The sequence below is a fragment of the Schistocerca americana genome, chromosome 1, assembly GCF_021461395.2.
Source record: "Schistocerca americana isolate TAMUIC-IGC-003095 chromosome 1, iqSchAmer2.1, whole genome shotgun sequence".
Classification (NCBI taxonomy): Eukaryota; Metazoa; Arthropoda; class Insecta; order Orthoptera; family Acrididae; genus Schistocerca; species Schistocerca americana.
This window is the reverse complement of record NC_060119.1, coordinates 318452431-318472958: the sequence shown is the minus strand read 5'-3', so window position 1 is coordinate 318472958 and position 20528 is coordinate 318452431. Positions and strand designations below refer to the sequence as shown.

The following is a 20528-nucleotide window of genomic DNA, read 5'->3' as shown; positions in this document are numbered from 1 at the left end:
GCGCTGTATTTCCTCTTCAGTCTGAATCTCGTTCCATTCTTTCACGGTCCTTGCTGCTGACAACAGCAATGCTCACTTTACTCTTCACCCTGTATCTTGTATTCAGTTTTTCTCGGTTGTGTGTCGCGATTGTTTTTCCGGCAGTTGTTAGTTGCACGTTAACAGTAATACACAGCAGTACGGCATAGGTTTACTGTTGAAGGGCTCGCAGATATGCACCTCTGGTATAAGTTCAAAGAATATGGTGGAAGACTGGTACGCCGACGCCGCGTTGAGCAGTTCCCGCTACACCGAAAACCACGTCACACTACTTTTGCATCTGAGGGCTGTTGCATTACTCTTTGTTCGTGTGTTGCACATTTTGGTGATTGCATATTAAAGGCTTTTTCACTGTTGAGAAGGCGTTTCCACAGAAGATACCTGGAGTAACGAACCGAATTAATCGTAATTACATTATTACTCTGTAAGGAGCCACTGTAGACCACGGATCGTTTGTATCAAAGAACTCAGAAAGTATGACTGAACAACCTCCGCAATTTTATCGGTGCAGTTGGGATTAATCCTGCACATGAAGAGTTAACACGTCTTGCGCATATTGGGCGCAGAGTTTCTTGAATGGTTACTACAGGCAAACGCAGAAACAAGTTTCTTGGCAATGTTTTAACTGTTTTAAAATGAATCCAACTAAGTTTGTGCTGTTACCGTGCAGGAAACAAGTGTCCACCAGCTCATACCAGAAATTAATAAGCAGTCAAGGAAGTGGGTGGATGCCAGCGATCTGCATTAAAGAAGGCGAAGTCGGATTGATCTGCTGGGATGGTTGTGGTAACTGTATTCTAAAATGCAAAAGATATTCATCTTATTGATTCCTAGAAAAAGGTTAAAAGATAACTAGTGAGTATTAGGAAAATCTTCTGGAGCAAATGATCTTCAATCACGACAAAGCACATACACACAAAAGAGCTTTTAGAATGGAGACTCTTAGGATCAGAATTCCGAATTTCTCAAACATCTCTCTGCTTATCATCTACTAACACGTGTAAGGAAAGTAGTGGTTGGTAAACTTTTTGAGTCACGAGATTATGGGAGTTGATAAGTATTTTGCACGTTGAGAATCATTCATCAGGAATGTAACCCATTTATTGGAAAAAAAGGTTCAGCTGCAGGGTTCAAAATTGAAAAAGAAGTGCTTTTCTACCTACAAAACTGTCTTTCACTATTAGGCCGAGAACATTCCACCTAGCACTCTTGCAATTTGCAAAAGGGAAGATTATTACAGTACACAATCACGTTCAGAGTCATCTTCTAATTACGCTTCTTACCTGGCTTTTCGTGACGTATGATACTAAATTAAGTTTCTGCATTGTGTGACGGACTACACTAGATCACGTTTTCCAGAGTGAAGATCACTTACGTTGAAACCGAATAAGCAGATATGACAACTCTCGCAGCAGGCAGTTTGCCTTCCGAGAGGCATCTGTTTTGATTATAAACAGTACACCGCCATTTATCATCGGGCTAACATCGAGCAGCGCAAAACACCACTGCTATGTCAAACCCTTGTCGCTACGGCTACGCTTGATTCATTGGCCTACTGTATTCAGATTCTAGCCAGGATTGTACCGATTACAGTTTCTGACACAGGGCAAGGAAGTGGTGTAATATTTCTCTCGCTCACTGACTGAGAACACAAACTGTATACGTAGCCTCTTCCTCTACTTACCAAACACCAGGCATATGTCTGCTTCCACGATGCATCCACCACAAAGTCAGCACCCTGGTACTGGTGCCAGCAGCAGAATGACCTGAAACCAAAACAGAAGCATAAGAACAGAAAACATTCTTCACCTCTACTTTTAAAGGTAGCGAACTGGCGTTCACGAGTCTCACCTACGATACCAGGTTGATACTGATATCACATACTATTCATGGTCTTGTTGCTCATTTACTGATGACGTCTTATTATTTATTTTCATTCTTATGTTATCCCTCAAACGTTACCTACACAGCGAAACACTACTGCATGAAGTTCTAAAACATCGAATGGTACAAATCAGATTGTGGTGCCATACATTTACTTTACTCACACATGCCAGCAAACATTATCAACACTGAGGTTGATGTTATGTTCTTTGATGTCAAGAAGTCATTTGATACAGTTCCGCATTGTTGTTTCGTGAACCAAATACGAGATTTGTAATTATCTTCAGGACTTCCTTGTAGATAGAACCCAATACGTCGCTCATAATGGAACAAAATCATATTTCGGGAGCACCCCTGGGTAGTGTTACAGGATCGTAACTGCTTACAGTCCCGATCAATGTTCCATCATGACGTTTACGAACGATGTTGTTATCTGTACGAAGGATGCAATGCCAGAAGACAGTAGCGAAATGCAGGAAGGCCTGGAGAGGTTCCACGACTGATGCAAGAACTCGTTGTTGACCCTGAGCATAAAAAAATGAAAAGTATTTCGAAAAAATAGGCGAGAGGATCCACCACTGTTTGATACATTACTGGCGACAAATCAATAAGTTACCTCCGAGTATTTAGTGGAAATTGTAGGGAAAGCTGATGTTAGGATTAATGCATTTTAAGTAACTTATGAAAATGTAATTCATCCACGGAAAACGTAGTAGCGTACGAAACACTTTCAACTGATCCTTGAGTATTGCTCATCATTCGGGGACCATTACTAAGTGGATTAATAGAAGAGATTCAACAATGAGCGGAGTGTTTCGTCACGGGATCGTTTAGCCGGTGCGAGAGCGAGGTGAAGATGTTCAACAAACACCAGTGGCAGACGCTACAAGAGAGGCGTTGTGCACCACGATCGGGTTTCCTGTAATTGAAATACCGACACAGCACATTCTGGACATAGTCGGGTAATATATTAGACCTACTTCCTCTCACGTAATGGCTCTGAGCACTATGCGACTTAACTTCTGAGGTCATCAGTCGCCTAGAACTTAGAACTAATTAAACCTAACTAACCTAAGGACATCACACACATCCATGCCCGAGGCAGGATTCGAACCTGCGACCGCAGCGGTCGCTCGGCTCCAGACTGTAGCGCCTAGAACCGCACGGCCACTCCGGCCGGCCCTCTCACATACCTCTCCCTAAATAGCCACAACGTACTCATAAGGAGGTTAACCGACAATCACTCTTCCCATTCGCTACTCGCAAAAACAAAAAAGGTAAATGGTGAGTGGGGGAAGCAAGCGGCTGATAGCAGTGCCATACTGACAGCAGTGCCAGATGTACTCTCGGCTGCACACCACCACCACCACAAACACTTCAAAAATTTCTACTCTTTAACCATTCCATTTCAAAACTTTACATTATTAGAAGTATTATTTTGCTCTTTAGGCCCTAGGCGTAACTGAAATTACGAAAATTTTATTTTGCAGTAGGTCTCATACGAAACATCCAAAATATTATTAATTTTATCCATGACTGCTTGAGAATGCTGCAGCAGATTTTTTAAATATCCGCGAGGAACAAAACTATATCAGCAACATAGGTTTTGGAACAGGAATTTATTTTCCGTTACTAGTTTCGGGCCAAGGCCCATCATCAGACTGCAGCGAGGATTTCGTGTGCCGATTTCTGCCTGTTTTCCTGTAATTTACAGCCCTGTTGAAGGATGAAAATGTACAAATGCGTAAAGGAAATCCTCAGCACTGCCTGGTAATAGGGCTAAGGCCAAAACTAGTTATGGCAAAATAAATTATCGTTAAAAAATAGTGTGGTTGGTTGCTTTTTCCTTCCTCAAAGAAAATAATAATTTTATAATAGTTACTGCAAAGAGTACCATTACCACCTGCCAACGGTTAAAAATTAACAAAGTGTTTCTACATCCTTTGTTGTTGAAGTCTTCACGCTAGTAGGTAACTTCACTAAAACTGTAGTAAGCTATTTATTACTTCGGATCGCAGAGGGCGACTGAAGATGTTATGCTGTGAATTCTCTGGGACGCATGCCCGCAGAGGTGAGTCCAAACCTTGCAATCAATGAAAGCTCTTTTCATGATTAAAAGGGAAGTGACATATTATCAGGAGTAAGTTCCCGTGATACACTCCAGAGTCGCACCATGGTACAGATGGGACGATGATATTGATTTTAGAGCGCATAACCACCAACCTATGAAAATGTGAATCGTAATCCTTGGTGCTATTCGACAAGAATAGGCTAAGTGTCGGCACCGGAATTCATCTTCTCTCTTCCCTTATCAACGCACAACACAAACACGACGGAACACTGTACACACACGCATTACAGTTAGCTATTCTTAAGCCGCGACTGTCAAACACCGCGCGAGAGGGGCCATTTTACACGGAGAAAGAAAACCAAAATATGCTGCCCAACAATGCTCCGTGGCTCCTCGTTTATCACACATCTCTTAATAGTAAAGCGTCTCTTCGTGTTCACTAGAAAAGTGTTATTTGTATTGCGGTGCTATAGCAAGTATTAAAAAACGTCAATGTAGTTTGTTTTTGGTTATGTAGCACAACAGATTGCATAAGTTTATTACCTCACTACAGCCAGCAAGAGAGGCAATAATAATACAAAGTGCTATATCCTAATCTTCAATATAAAGGGTTGAAATTTATCTGTACCTGGAAAGCCGCTCGGGATTAGCCGACCGGTCTTGGGCGCTGCAGTCATGGACTGTGCGGCTCGTCCCGGCGGAGGTTCGAGTCCTCCCTCGGGCATGGGTGTGTGTGTTTGTCCTTAGGATAATTTAGGTTAAGTTGTGTGTAAGCTTAGGGACTGATGACCTTAGCAGTTAAGTCCCATAAGATTTCACACACATTTGAACATTTTGTACCTGGAAAAACTGATTACGCGCTAGGTCGGCTAAAGTAGTTGATGGGGTTGACGGCGGAAAGCACCAGATTGTGGTGCCCGATTGCTAGACGTATAATTCGCAGGTCCAACTAAACACCCATACAGAGAAAATAAACTGTTTGTGACATTTCACAGAGCTAGTAGGTTTTCTATGCGCTCCGCGGACGAAGTTATAAAGAATGGGAGCCAAAATTTGTTTTGCAATCCGCCTGCCCGGTTAGCAAACTACTTTATGAACTTCCTCACGTATTTCACAGCTTATTCGTCAGTCACTTGTTCAGACACTGAAGCGTCGAGTGTTGTAACGGTTCACCCAAAGAAATTTGTTGAAAGGGCAGTTTCGACTTTTTGCTTCATACCTATCGCTTTCTGTTTTTATATAAAATAGTAAAAAAAGACAGTTTTCAGAATACAACACGAAGAACTACTTAATTACGCTGGCAACATAAATGAGGACACAACCATAATCCTCTCAAATTATGCTGAGATGCTAGAAACAGGACTGATTGGAATAAATGAGGACCTATGGGCCGAAAGTCTACGTTTCAACGAGATAATGCGTATATGCATGTTTCTCCTGCAACTAAAAACTGGTTTCAAGATAAAGATATCGATATCTTGCACTGGCCTGCATTTAGACCAGATCTGAACCCCGTGGAAAACTTTTGGGAAATATTTGCAACGAGTTTCTATAGCAATGGAAGGCACTTTGAGGCTGTAAGTGAGCTGAGAAAAGCGATACTGGAAAAAGTGGGTGACAATTTCACTGCAAAAACTACAGGCCCTAACAAAACAACGCCAAAGAGAATTTTTGAGATTATTAGGAAAAAAGGAGGCCGGACAAAGTGCTAACAATGCAATAACACAACAGGACAGTGAGTGCCTTTATACCAATTTCCATACAGGAAATGCAAACGCCTTGTTTTATTGCTCGTTTTGTAATTCCGTCATGATTGTTTATACCTTATATGTATTATGTAGCTCTCTATACTGTGCCTTTTCATCTCCGAATAACTACTGTAACCAACATCCTTCTGAATCTGCTTACTGTATTCATCTCTTTGTCTCCCTGTACGATTTTTAGCCCCCCCCCCCCCCCCAGGCGCCCCTCACGCTTCCCTCCATTACTAAATTGGTGAGCCCTTGATGTCTCTGAATGTGTCCTATCAACCGACCCCTTCTTTTGGTCAATTTGTGCCACAGATTTCTTGTTTCACAATTCTGTTCAGTAACTTCTCATTAGTTAATTGATCTACCCACCAAATCTCCAACATTCTTCTGTAGTACTACACTTCGAAACTTTCTATTATCGTTTGTTTAAACTATTTATCGTTCACGTTTCAGTTCCATACATGGCTACCCTCAGATAAGACTTCCTAAAACTTAAATCTATATTCAATGTTATCACATTTCTCTTTTTCAAAAATCTTTTTCTTGCCGTTGCCAGTCTACATTTTATATCCTCTTAACTTCGGCCATCATCAGTTATTTCGCTGCCCAAATAGCAAATCTCATCTACCGCCTTAAGTGTCTCGTTTCCTAATCCACTTGTCTTAGCATTGCCTGATTTAATTCGACCAAACATCTGGATTCGCATTAGCGTTCATATTAGCGAGAGTGGGGACCGAAATCTCCCCCTGGCCTTCCTGATTTAGACAATAGAAGAAATGTATTCGCAATTGCGAATACAATCAGATTCCAGCTGGACCTTGTCTTGTCATGAAATACTACGTCCCACTGGCTTAGTTTCTACGATTACAGCTGTCGATCGCAGCAGTGCCTGTTCCTTCAGACATGCACGCATGCCTAAAGGACATTGCAAAGTACATCGTAAAAACACAGGAACTGCAATAAGGTATTTTTGATTTAGGTATTCTGTGTTTTCCCAAGGCAGCTACCAGTCTGGTTTCCTAAGCAACGCTACGGTTGATTCCTTTTTCAAACCTTGCTCACTTCGAGCAGCATCCCGAATTACTTCGAAGTCGAGGGAATGTTAACTCTAGCCTTCTGCCCTTGGTACGATCATCTCTTAGGCATATATGATTCGTATCTTCTCATAATAGTTCATTAAAATTCGCTGTTTCAGTGTTACACTATAAATCATAGTTGCCAGTGTAATTGTAAGAAACCGCCTTGAATCCCATTGCCTACAGCGCCTTATTATACTTACTGGAAGTCTCATGCACTCACATGTCGTCAACCTACGTTCGGCAATATTTCCAGAGAACATAGTTTCTCATGTTGTTACAAAAGATGCGACTTGATTTATTTCGCTCTAATTTTCAGACGCATCCATCTGAATCTAATTATATTCCTTTGTTCCCTTGCGAACCGCTTTCTTCAAGAGCGGTGACCGGTTCATTAACTTTCATACCGCCGTGCCTCTTCACTAACACCATAATAGCCGTCCTGTCATGACTGCATAATTCTGCCACTTGATCTTCTGTATTTTTTGACAGTATAATTTGGTGTTCAGTTCTGTACCCTTGTTTTGCTTTTGTTGATGTTCATCCTATATCCTCCTTTCAAGACAATGTCTATTTCGTTCAATTGCTCCTCCAAGTCCTTTGCTGTCCCCGACAGAATTACAATGTCATCGGCAGACCTCAAAGTTTTTATTTCTATCCCCTGAACTTTAATTCCTACTAAAAATCTTTCTTTGTTTTCCTTTACTGGTTCTTCAATGTACACGTTGAATAACATCGGGGACAGGCTACAACCCTGTCTCACTCCCTTCCCAACCACTGCTTACCTTTCATGCCCTTCGACTCTTGTAACTGCCGTCTGGTTTCTGTAAAAGTTGTAAATGGGCTTTCGCTCCCTTTATTTTACCCCTGCTACCTTCGGAATTTCAAAGAGAGTATTCGAGTCAACATTGTCAAAAGCTTTCTCCAAGCTTAAAAATGCTATAGACGTAGGTTTGCCTTTTCTTAACCAATACTCGAAGATAAGTTGAAGAGTCAGTATTGCCTCGTTTGTTCCGCCATTTCCCCGGAATCCACACTTATCTACTACTTACATAATAAATTCGATACACATGTGTTTCAGAAATTGCACTATTACTTTCGTAGGAACCTCGTCTTTACACTGACTTCCACTGCTGTATTGTCTTCCAGTGGTGCAGCATCGTGCAGCCACGTCACGTACTTTAAGTCAGGAAATGGGTTGTTTGCAACAAACCGAGTATCTACACGGGAGCCGCAGCAGAGGCGCGCGGCATAGGTGCATCCAGCGACAACAGCGACACACCAATGGCCATACAGCCTACGCCGTCCTTTCAGAGCAGTTCCAGTTCTCCAGACAGCATCATGTCTCGACGCTTCGATAACAGTGAAAGTTGGCAGATTACTTCCGTCATTTTCATAAGGGCGGGAAAGGGGGGGGGGGGGTATCACCTGGCGAGATGATATGCGGTGCCATTGGGTACCCAAAGGCCAGTTGTTTGGACAGCAGCCATTACGTTTATAACGTGTTAGGATCGATGGCTGTGCCATATCTTCAAGGTCTCCGTGCGTTAGAGCTCAGCAGAATAACGCAAGATCGCGTGTTCCCCTTGTGGTTCCGACACACCCCGATACAGAGTGTGTCCGACTGTCGCCCTCAACAGATCTCTCACACAATGAAAACATTTGGTGATGAGTTGTCGAGACACTGGCGCACCACCACTCGCCAGTTACTGTAACTGATGAAGTCTTGAACAGAGCTGAAGCAACACGGAATGACATAGCCGTACCTATCAAAAAATGCTTCAAATGGCTCTGATCTGGGACTTAACATCTGAGGTCATCAGTCCCCTAGAACTTAGAACCACTTAAACCTAACTAACCTAAGGACATCACACACGTCCATGCCCGAGGCAGGATTCGAACCTGCGACTGTAGCAGTCGTGCGGTTCCAGACTGAAGCGCCTAGAACCGCTCGGACACATCGGCCGGTCGTACCTATCATTCTACCTCAGTTCGATCGATATCCAGCCAGGGTAGAGCCACTGTTACTCGCAAACATGTCAGCTCTGTGTATTAAATTTCGCACCCTGAAAATATCCCCAAACTACCTAAAAACTTAATCATCTATTCTTCCTACTAAATGTATAGACGCACAATAAGTGAAATTCTGTTATTTGCTATTCTACCTGCTGTCCTAATTGTAAGGGCCATCGAAGGACAGTTTTTTGTATTCACGTAGCTACTATCCTGCTGTTTAGCAGACTTTCAGATGTATACACGGAGGTGACAGAAATGATAGGATGACGATATGTGCATACACAGATGGCGGTAGAATATCGTGCACAAGGTACAAAACAACAGTGCATTGGCGGAGCTGTCATTTGTACTCAGGTGATACCTGTGAAAAAGTTTACGGCGTAATTATGGCCGCACGACGGGAATTAATAGACATTTAACGCGGAATGATAGTTGGAGATAGATGCATGGGACATTCCACTACGTAAATCGTTAAGGAAATCAATATTCCGAGATCCACAGTGTCAACAGTGTGCGCGAGAATACCACATTTCAGGCGTTACCTCTCACCACGCAACGCAGTGGCCAACGGCCTTCACTTAACGACCAACGGCAGCGGCATTTACGCAGAATTCTCAGTGCTAACGGACAAGCAACACTGAGTGAAATAATAGCAGAAATCAGTGTGGGATGTACGTCGAATGTATCCGTAAGTACAGTGCGGCGATATTTGGCGTTAATGGCACTTGGCAGCAGACGACCGACACGTGTGCCTTTGCTAACAAAACATCGCCTGCAGCACCTCTCCCGGGCTCACGGCCATAACGGTTGGACGCTAGACGACTAGAAAACCATGGCCTGGTCACATGAATCCTGATTTCAGTTGGTAAGAGGTGATGTTAGGTTTCGAGAGTGGCGCAGACCCCACCAAGCCATGGACCCCAGTTATCAACAAGGCACTGTGGAAGCTGCTGCTGGCTCCATAATGGTGTGAGTCCAACTGAACCGATCGTTGACTGTAAATGATTATGTTCAGCTATTTGGGGACCATTTGCAGCCATTCATGGGCTTCATATCCCAAAAAGCTATGGAAATTTTATGGATGACAAGCGACATGTCACCGGGCCACAATTGTTAGCAATTGATTTGAAGAACTTTCCGGATTGTTCGAGCGAATGATTTGGCCACCCAAGATAGCACGACTTGAATCCCTTCGAGCATTTACGAGCCGGCCGTTGTGGCCGAGTGGATCTAGACGCTTTAGTCTGGAACCGCGTGACCGCTACTGTCGCAGGTTCGAATCCTGCCTCGGGCATGGATGTGTGTGATGTCCTTAGGTTAGTTAGGTTTAAGTAGTTCTACGTTCTAGGGGACTGATGACCTCAGATGTTAAGTCCCACAGTGCTCAGAGCCATGGCTCAATATTTCTGCAGGGGACTTCTAACGACTTGTTGAGTCGATGGCACTTGCAGCTGATGCACTCCACCAGGGCCTCGACTGGCTGCATTTCGCCGGGCAAGAGGTGGTCTGACACGATGTTAGAACGTATGACGTCACTGCTGTCACCTCAGTGTAGTTAGCCCATTAGGTCCGAGGGAAGCAGTTCTCGAGGGACCGAACACAAACACCGGTCACGGCGGGTCACCGCGCCTGGCTCCATTGTCCCGACGTCAGCAGTTTCCCCTTGCACGGCAGTTTGCAACCCGCTCTGCGTGCGCTTTGTATGGCGTCGAGCGCACGGGTTCAGTTGGACTTGAGGTTGAACGAGAGAACCAAGTTACGATTCCGTTCTAGCGTTCACCCTACCAGTACCCAACGCCCCGCTGTATCATCTCAAAGACCATCTTCTGTGTGGCCGAGTCGACCAAACACTTTCTTGGAACGGCAATATTTTAAAGTCAAAAATAAACTTATATTCCGACGTCGTTTTCATTAACTTAGCGTATTTACCCCGAATGGATTCCATTCCTCAACTGCATTTCTTATGGTAGTTAGAATTCTCAGCTACAGCTGACCTCATCATTGGACTCATAACGTTCTTTCGAAGTTTCAGTACCTAAAACTTAAGAATGTGCGAATTTTAGTGAATAAGGAGAACATATTTTAGAGTCATACAGCTGAGTTCAACCACGAGTTTTCAACACTTTCTAAAAAATGCAAATCATCGCCTCGTCAAAAGAATTTCTTTCACTTTTCCAGAAATCTTCTCGAGTATTATCAGTTCCAATCATCAAGAAGACTTCCGTAGTATAACCCGTTAGTTTTGCCTTTTGTAAAGTAGTCCATAAGAAGAATCCCTTTTGCATCGTAGAAAGAAAAATTGACAAAAAAATAGGACTCTTGCAGATGAAATCGACTCCGCCTTTACTGGCGCAAGGTCACGGAATTCCACCCATTGTTGTCCACTGCTTCCATTCTTGTCGCAAGAAGGAATAAGGATGATTGGGATTTATCGCCCCCATCAACGAATTAAGATGGATGGGGGTGAAAATCCGCTGACTCTTTTTCCGAGGAACCGTCTCGGCATCTGCCTGAATGAATTTACTGAAGCCTAAATCTGAACGGCCGGATGAGAATTTTGACGCCTTCCTCTCATGTGCGAATCTGGTGACTTACCATAGCGCCACCTCACCAAGTTTTATGGAGTGTGGAAGTCGATAGATATCTCAGTCACAAAAGAGAAAAGTCATCGTACAAAATCAGTTCGATTTTTTTTTTTTTTTTTTAATTGATGAAGATACTGTAGAGAATTTTGATCTCGCGTCTGGCTTTGGTAAACACACAGTAAATGCAGCACCTAATTTGCGCAAGCTTTTTCATAGTTAACTTTCCATGTGAAATGTAACGTATCCCTGCAGTAGTCTATTTTACAACTGTTAATCGCCCACCGTTCATCATTTTGCCGATTTTTTTTCGGTTTCTTCATATTGGTTCCATCTTTGGGACGTCCATCAGGCGTACCATTTTCAAGAGAAATTCGGTCATTTTTTTTATTCGGCACCACATATCTTAACTGCTGCAGCTCAAGAAACAGACTCGTTATGAACTTTCAACTATGGACGAATCTCGTTAGTGATAAACACTCCATGGCAAAGAATGTTATGACTACACGGTATTCCAGTTCCTCCACTTGAATGAAACACGCAGCTTTAAAAACTCGCGTAAACAAAATTATGCCAAGATAAAATTCAATGTCAATTCTGTGCCACGCCTTACTTCGTATTAGGTATAGGACAAAATGTCTCTTCCTAAGCCGAGACCAAGTACCTACCGCTACCTGAAAACTGTACGAGCTTGTCCAGCTCTAGGGTAAGGGAACGGAGTGATACTGTAAAAACAGCAATACACTGAACACAAACACTGCACAGACATTTATCTTCATTCACAGTTTAAGCGGGTGCATATGTTTAATAGTGTCTGTTATGTTCGTACGTACAGTACGCCAGCCGGAGTAGGATTTACGACGTGCTGAGAGATGAAAAATATATTTAGTCTAACCGCACCATTTAACGCACAGTTTACCACTAAATTAATACAACCGAGAGAAAACTAGCAAAATCCGAATTCACGCCAGCGCTAAAAAACTGACAGGCGTGTCCCATCGCTCCCATTTTGCTACGAATTAGCGCTTTGATTCGATTGTGACAACAGCAATACCAAATTATAAGCGTCTAGAACAACTGCAATTACAATACTTGAGTAATTACCCATCCAAGGGACACGACGCGTGAAGATTGAATCTATTGGCACGTAGCGTTCGAGACTCGATACATACTGTGAACATGAAGTACAACGAGAAAAATTCAGAGATTGTTCGGTGATATTTTCTGTGTGCCCTAGTATTAGGGACCCATGGACTTTGAAGTTTAGTTGCAATGTCGATGCATTTCGTTTGACTTCTTACCTGCATTTACCTTTATATCTGTACTGCACAAAAAATGTCTGCGTAACAAATCACCGAAACTGATAGCCCGATACAATGACACTTTGGAAATTAGACGTCTGAAAGGTGTTTTCTATACTGAACAGCCGGCCGCTATGGCCGAGCGGTTCTAGGCGCTTCAGTCTGAAACCGCGCGACCACTACGGTCGCAGGTTCGAATCCTGCCTCGGGCATGGATGTGTGTGATGTCCTTAGGTTAGTTAGGTTTAAGTAGTTCTACGTTCTAAGGGACTGATTGACCTCAGATTTAAGTCCCATAGTGCTCAGAGCCATTTGAACCAATGATATACTGAACAGGTGACTCCCGCAATCATCTATGAAATGTACATACAGAGTTAAGAAATGTGGTGCCGAATTAGAAAATGACTGCATTTGTTCTGAAGACGGTACGCGTAATGGACGTCTCAAAGATGCAATCAACATGAAGAAACCGAAAAAAATCACAAAATTATGAACGATCGGCGCTTAACATTTATGAAATAGACTACTGCAGAGTTACACTAAATTTTACATAAAAGTTAACTACGAAAAACTTGTGCAAATTATGTGTGGCATTTATTGTATGTTTACCAAAGCCAGATGCGGGGTGGGGGAGTGGCCATCTATGTAAATAACAGTATTCCATTTGAGTCCATAGACGTAACACACCAGTGCACTGAACAGATATTTGAATTTTGTGCAGGGACAGTTGAATAAAGTGAAACAAAATTTCTAACGTTTGTTGTTTATACATCCCCTGACTCTGACTTCAGAGCATTTCTGCTCAAGCTAGAGAGGGTTCTTGATTCACTTTACATAAGCACCAGAAATTAGTAATACGTGCTGACTTCAATATTGATTTTGTATGTGATGGTGCAAGAAAAAGAATGTTGGTAGATGTCTTAAATTGATATGATCTTAGGCAGACTGCGCTTTCTCCATCTAGAGTGCAGGGGAACAGCAGCACAACCATAGACAATATTTTTATTCATTCTTCATTACTAGATGGGCATTCTGTCAATAAAAGGGTGAATGGCCTTTCAGACCATGATGCACAAATTTTAACACTAAAAGACTTTAGTACTCAAACAAGTGTCACATATAATTACAAACTATGTAGGAAAGTTAATCCAACGGCAATAGAGATTTTTTTAAACCTCGTGAAGGAACAAGAGTGGCAGGATGTTTATAGTGCCGATAACACAGATGGCAAATATAGAGCTTTCCTTAACACATTTCTCATGCTCTTGCAGAGTCGTTTTCCATTAGAACGTTCTAAACGGGTACCAGCAGTAAAAAGCAGCCTGAGTGATTGACTGGTGGGATAAGGAAATCATGTTGAACAAAGCGGAAATTGTGACTGCGTCTAACATTTTGATACAGTAGCCCATTACAGACAATACTGTATAGTGCTTAAAAATGTTATTAGAAAGGTAAATAGTATGTGATGCGCAAATAGAATGGCTAATTCGCAGAATAAAATTAAAACTATGGTCAGTTGTGAAGGAAGTGTCTGGCCAGCAACACAAGGTCAACGATATAAAGTCAGTCCGTACTAAACATATTTTTGTTACTGATAAATCAGATATAAGTACAGTTTTTAACAATTATTTTTCTGAGCATTGCTGTTGACTTACGTAAAAATTTAGTTTCTACAGGGAATCATATAACTGTCTTGGGAAATGCCTTTCCGAGATTGATGTCTGAAATACTCCTCTGATACAGACAAGGGGGAGATTGAGTCACTGAAGACTAAGGACTCTCATGGATATGATGGGGTGCCTAGCAGAATATTAACGTACTGTGCCCCACTTGTTAGCCCTGTAATTTTTCCTTTCGGAATTGTCACTTTCCTGAATGATTACAGTGCTCAGCAGTAAAGCCGCTTTATAAAAAGGGAGAAAGAGATAATGTAGACAATTTCAGACATATTTCAATGCTAGCAGTGTCATTTGCTTAGCAAGCAAAAAATGGCTCTGAGCACTATGGGACTTAAATCTGAGGTCAATCAGTCCCTTAGAACGTAGTTATTGAAAAGGCTATGTATGTAAGGATAGTTGACCATTTTATACCACACGATTTGCTATCAAATGTACAGTACGGCTTTAGAAGTCGTTTAACAACTGAAAATGCTATATTATCTTTTCTCTGTGAAGTACCGGATGGGTTGGAATCCATGCATTCGGCTGTTTTATAGAATGACGTATCACCTTTTAGTGGTGTTTTATTTTGACGTACAACGAGTGTTAGCTACCAAATTCCGAGCTTTTGAGCTCTAATTTTTAGTTACGTGAGTACAAAAATTTTTAGTATTCTTACGTAAAAGCACTTAAAAGATTTTTTACAAAAATTTCTTAAAATCTTAAAGTTTTTTGTAAAATTATCGTATCAAAGGATGTCTTAGGCTTATTATTCCTTCCGGATTTATTGTTGTGCAGATGTTCATCTGATGATGTGGTCCCTAGTGATATGAAACAGGTAGCGACCCAAAAATAAAGGACTAAGTACAGCTGAAACGGTTGATTGATACCAAAGATGAGTACACAAAAATAAATAAATAAACCGGCGCACCACGAAGGGATTATCCGAATGGGACGTAAATCGGTAGATGTGATGTACATGTACAGAGAAATAAATGATTACAAGTTCAGAAAAATTGTATCACTTATTCAAGAGAAAGAGCGTCATGCGGTGGTCCACCATTGATCCTTATACAAGCAGTTATTGGGACTGACATTGATAGAGTTGTTCGATGTCCTCCTGAGGGATATCGTGCGAAATTCTGTCGAGGCGACGCATTAGATCGTCAAAATCGCGAAGCTGTTGGAGTTCCCTGGCCATAATGCTCCAAACGTTATCACATGGGGAGAGATCCGGCGACCTTGCTGGCCAAAGTAGGATTTGGCAAGCATGAAGACAAGCAGTAAAAACTCTCGCCGTGAAAGGACGGGTGTTATCTTGCTGAAATGTATTCCCAGAATGGCTTTGCATGAAGGGCAACATATCGAGGCGGAGAATACCGTGTCAACTGTGTGAACAGGGACCCCATCGACTTGGAACAAAGAATTAGAATTGGGGAGTAAACGTTCACCGATGGACCTGATAAGCCAAATTAGCCACATAATGGTTGGCACTAATGCGATATTGCAGAGGAAGCACAGGGCTACGGAATACCACAACATGTTTCACTCTTGGGACATAAATTCAGCCAAAAACTGGAAACAGTGTGAGCTTTCAAATGTGTGTGAATTTCTAAGGAACCAAACTGCTTAGGTCACCAGTCCTTAGACTTACACACTACTTACACTAACTTATTCCAAGAACAACACGCACACCCATACCCGAGAGAGCACTCGAATCTCGAACGGGAGGGGCCGCGCTGTCAGTGATGTGGCACCTCTAACCGCGCGGCCACCTCCGCGCGGCTTGGAAACGGTGTGAAAGAAGACTCATATGACCAAGTGGCTTCCTTCCACTGCTCCTTAATCTAGGTTATATGGCTTCGGCCCGCGTTGTTACAGGCAATTGCATTACTAACACCAGTTTCTGGATTCCAGCTCGCCTTGCAGTTCCTTGCTTATGATTCTCTTCTTGTTGTTTTGGTGCTGGCAGGGTTCGCAAGTGCGACATTCAGTTCTGCAGTGACTTTTGGAGCTGCCTTCCCCATACTTATCGCCACTATCCTCTCCAACAACCGTCTGTTACGATCAGTCAACACACACTTTCGTCTGCATTGTGACTTAGCGAATGATGTTTCTTGCTGTCCTTGTGTGGGGCATAAATCTTCGATACGGTGCCTCATAAAACCGCAAACAATGCAGCTAGCTCGGTTACAGAAGCACCCAACATACGGGCACCAACCATTTGTGTATGTTCAAATTCAGTTATCTCCGACATAATGCATTCACAACTACACTACTGGCCATTAAAATTGCTACACCAAGAAGAAATGCAGATGATAAACGGGTATTCATTGGACAAATATATTATACAAGAACTGACATGTGATTACATTTTCACGCAATTTGCGTGTATAGATCCTGAGAAATCAGTACCCAGAACAACCACCTCTGGCCGTAATAACGGCCTTGATATGCCTGGACATTGAGTCAAACAGAGCTTGGATGGCGTGTACAAGTACAGCTGCCCATGCAGCTTCAACACGATACCACAGTTCATCAAGAGTAGTGACTGGCGTATTGTGACGAGCCAGTTGCTCGGCCACCATTGACCAGACGTTTCCAATTGGAGAGAGATCTGGAGAATGTGCTGGCCAGGGCATTCTCCAGATCTCTCTCCAATTGGAAACGTCTGGTCAATGGTGGCCGAGCAACTGGCTCGTCACAACATTTTCTGTATCCAGAGAGGCCCGTACAGGACCTGCAACATGAGGTCGTGCATTATGCTGTTGAAATGTAGGATTTCGCAGGGATCGAATGAAGGGTAGAGCCACGGGTCGTAACACATCTGATATGTAACGTCCACTGTTCAAAGTGCCGTCAATGCGAACAAGAGGTGACCGAGACGTGTATCCAGTAGCAGCCCATACCATCACGCCGGATGATACACCAGTATGGCAATGACGAATACACACTTCCAATGTGCGTTCACCGCGATGTCGCCAAACACGGATGCGACCATTATGATGCTGTAAACATAACCGGGATTCATCCGAAAAAATGACGTTTTGCCATCCGTGCACCCAGGTTCGTCGTTGAGTACACCATCTCCGGCGCTCCTGTCTGTGATGCAGCGTTAAGGGTAAACGCAGCCATGGTCTCCGAACTGATAGTCCACGCTGCTGCAAACGTCGTCGAACTGTTCGTGGAGATGGTTGTTGTCTTGCAAACGTCCCCATCTGTTGACTCAGGGATCGAGATGTGGCTGCACGATCCATTACAGCCATGCCATAAGATGCCTGTCATGTCGACTGCTAGTGATACCAGGCCGTTGGGATCCAGCACGGCGTTCCGTATTACCCTCCTGAACCCACCGATTCCATATTCTGGTAACGGTCATTGGATCTCGACCAACGCGAGCAGCAATGTCGTGATACGATAAACTGCAATCGCGATAGGCTACAATCCGACATTTATCAAAGTCGGAAACGTGATGGTACGCATTTCTCCTCCTTACACTTGGCATCACAACAACGTTTCACTAGGCACTGTGTATGAGAAATCGGTTAGAAACTTTCCTCATGTCAGCTCATTGCAGGTGTCTCCACCGGCGCTAACCTTGTGTGAATGCTCTGAAAATCTAATAATTTGCATATCACAGCATCTTCTTCCTGTCGGTTAAATGTCGCGTCTGTAGCAAGTCATCGTCGTGGTGTAGCAATTTTAATGGCCAGTAGTGTACACAGAATACTGTTTTATCCGTGACTGAGTCTTGAAACATATTGAGGACATTATAGAGATACTACTTGTGGTCAAATAGAAGAGCACAACATGTAGGCTTGGCTAGCATCCGCATTTACGTTCAGAGGTGCATTTGTTATTTTTTCGAACCATTGTACCCAAGTGGCTACCCACGATCATTTTGATTTGTTGCATGTTTATAAAAAGAAACCCGTGTCTCCACTAACGGCACTACGTCGTCGTTGCAGGGGCGAAGTCGTGCATCGACCGAGGATGCGAGCATTGATGGTGCTCGCGGTGGCGCTGGCGGCCGCTACGACGGGCCTCGCGTGGGCCGCGGAGCGTTGCTGTGGCGACGCCGAGCCGTGGCAGGGGCAGGCGCGCGCCAAGCGTAGCTTCAGCGCCTGGGGCGGCAAGCGCGCCGGGCCCGACGGCGTCGCCGGCGCTGACGTCGACGACGGCTACGGCGACGGCGACGACCAGAAGAGGGCCTTCTCCAGCTGGGGCGGCAAGAGGGCGGTCCCCGGCTGGCAGGCGGCGCGGGGCAGCCCGCTGGAGGAGGACAAGCGCTCCAAGCAGTCCTTCTACAGCTGGGGCGGCAAGCGCGGCCTCGACGGGGAGGCAGAAGCCGACGGCCAAGCTCCAGAAGACGCGGTCGAAAAGAAGAGGGGAGGGGTCAGGTTCTCCAGCTGGGGTGGCAAGAGGGACCATTTCCAAGACGACGACGGTGGCGTGGAGGACCTCGCCGATAGCAAGAGAGCTTTCTCCAGCTGGGGAGGGAAGAGATTCGGCGACGGAGCGCCGGCCGCGGAGAAGCGCGCCTTCTCCACCTGGGGGGAGTCGCTGGCCAACCGCCGCCTCGACCTCTACAACTACAGGCCCGTGCAGCTCCGCAACGGCAACGGCCCGCCCTTCTTCCCCTGGGGTGGCTAATCGCGTTCCGCCCTGACGCTTCTTCTGCACCTCCCTCTGCTTTTCGTTTCCATAACGCACACGGAATGTGTAGCGTACCGATTGCTTTGTACCCTTGTGTGGAACAGAAAACCGATATCCCATTGTTTGTGGCCGTCGGAGAAATGTAGTAATATTTGCATGTAATACATTGCAGTAATGTAGTAATATGTGAAAAAATCAGCCAATAAAGACGTAAAATGTCATCCTTTCCGTTCATTGCATTCTTCCTACCACTGACCTAAACACAATCAACATTTTGTATCGTTGGAATATACAGCATGAAGTTTCCAAACTGAATTCCTTGTAAAAGACACAATTCACTTTCTCCAATTATTTGAATTTATTGGCTTTACCACCAATAATGGTTAATACTCCGCACCACAAAGTATTACTAGGCTTCAGTCTGCATAATACACGGACAGTGTATATTGTGATGTCTGATGTAGTATCTAACGTCATACATAAAAAAATTTCGCTCCTGAAATTCTCTCTATGAATTATTGTTATAAGACGGTAACATATGCGAAAACATTATTTCAGCATATATTTGTTTACACAGCCACAATCATTTTCTTAGGCACGAAAGTGCATACATCAATGGATTCAGAGTAACTATGCATGACTATAAGGTTTCGTGACCGTAGCCTGCTTATGTAAAATTCTTGTGTCTTTCGGACCGCATGAAAATATAAAATGAAACTATCTCTCACAATAGTCAAAACGTTGGTCGTTTCATTTTAAATTATAATGTTTCAAATACCCTAAACATTTTTTTTTGAAATGTTTGTAAGCTCCCCTACAAACAGCAAGAAATAAAGCAGCAATAAGGATTACTTTTTCTTCGAAGACAGACAATGAGACTTATTTCTAGCTGAGAGAAAAGACGCAGAACGTAGCTTCAACACCTACTTAACGCAGGGTGACAACTCAAACTTGAAAAAACGTTCCCCGAGAATTCCAGGAGTGAGGAGGAAGATGGTGCCAAGAAGCTCCTCGTAAATTAATGGTGAGTGAAAGGCGGGGAGGGGGGTATACTACAATAATGACCTTTCTTTCTATCTTCTCAGCTGAGATATACTAGCCATAAACGAGTTTAACCACAATTTTTAAACATAGATAATTTATGTGGAATAATATTCACATAATTAACATACTTTCAAATATTAAGTATTTTAAAATTCGTGATTTATAGTAATCAATAACATCAAATTTCAGTGATGGGTTACAAACATAGAATTTCCTGAGAGTTTATGAAATTCCCTGAGATTTCCCTGATTTTTCCAGGTAAAATATAATTCTTGAAAATTTCAGGTTTTTCCGGAAGTATCTCCGCCTTGTTAACCGTTTATGCATTACATATTACACGCGATAGAAGATAGCAAAGACGGGTGTAAAATACGGCGGAAAAGCGTGTACTGTCTACTCGTTGGTCTGAATCGTTGCTGCCGCATAACGCAGTTGCTGAACGCGTCAGTT

General features: G+C 43.4%; 1 protein-coding gene across 1 annotated transcript in view; it reads left to right on the top strand.

The window, feature by feature from the left end:
• The window catches only part of LOC124597492, a 100003-nt gene extending 80774 nt beyond the window's left edge, over window positions 1–19229 (top strand). The window contains exon 2 of the mRNA XM_047135940.1: window positions 18347–19229. Within this exon, the coding sequence (XP_046991896.1) occupies window positions 18372–19031 (660 nt within the window). The 5' untranslated portion in view covers window positions 18347–18371 and the 3' untranslated portion in view covers window positions 19032–19229. The remainder of the gene's footprint in view (window positions 1–18346) is intronic.
• Window positions 19230–20528: the final 1299 nt, after the last annotated feature.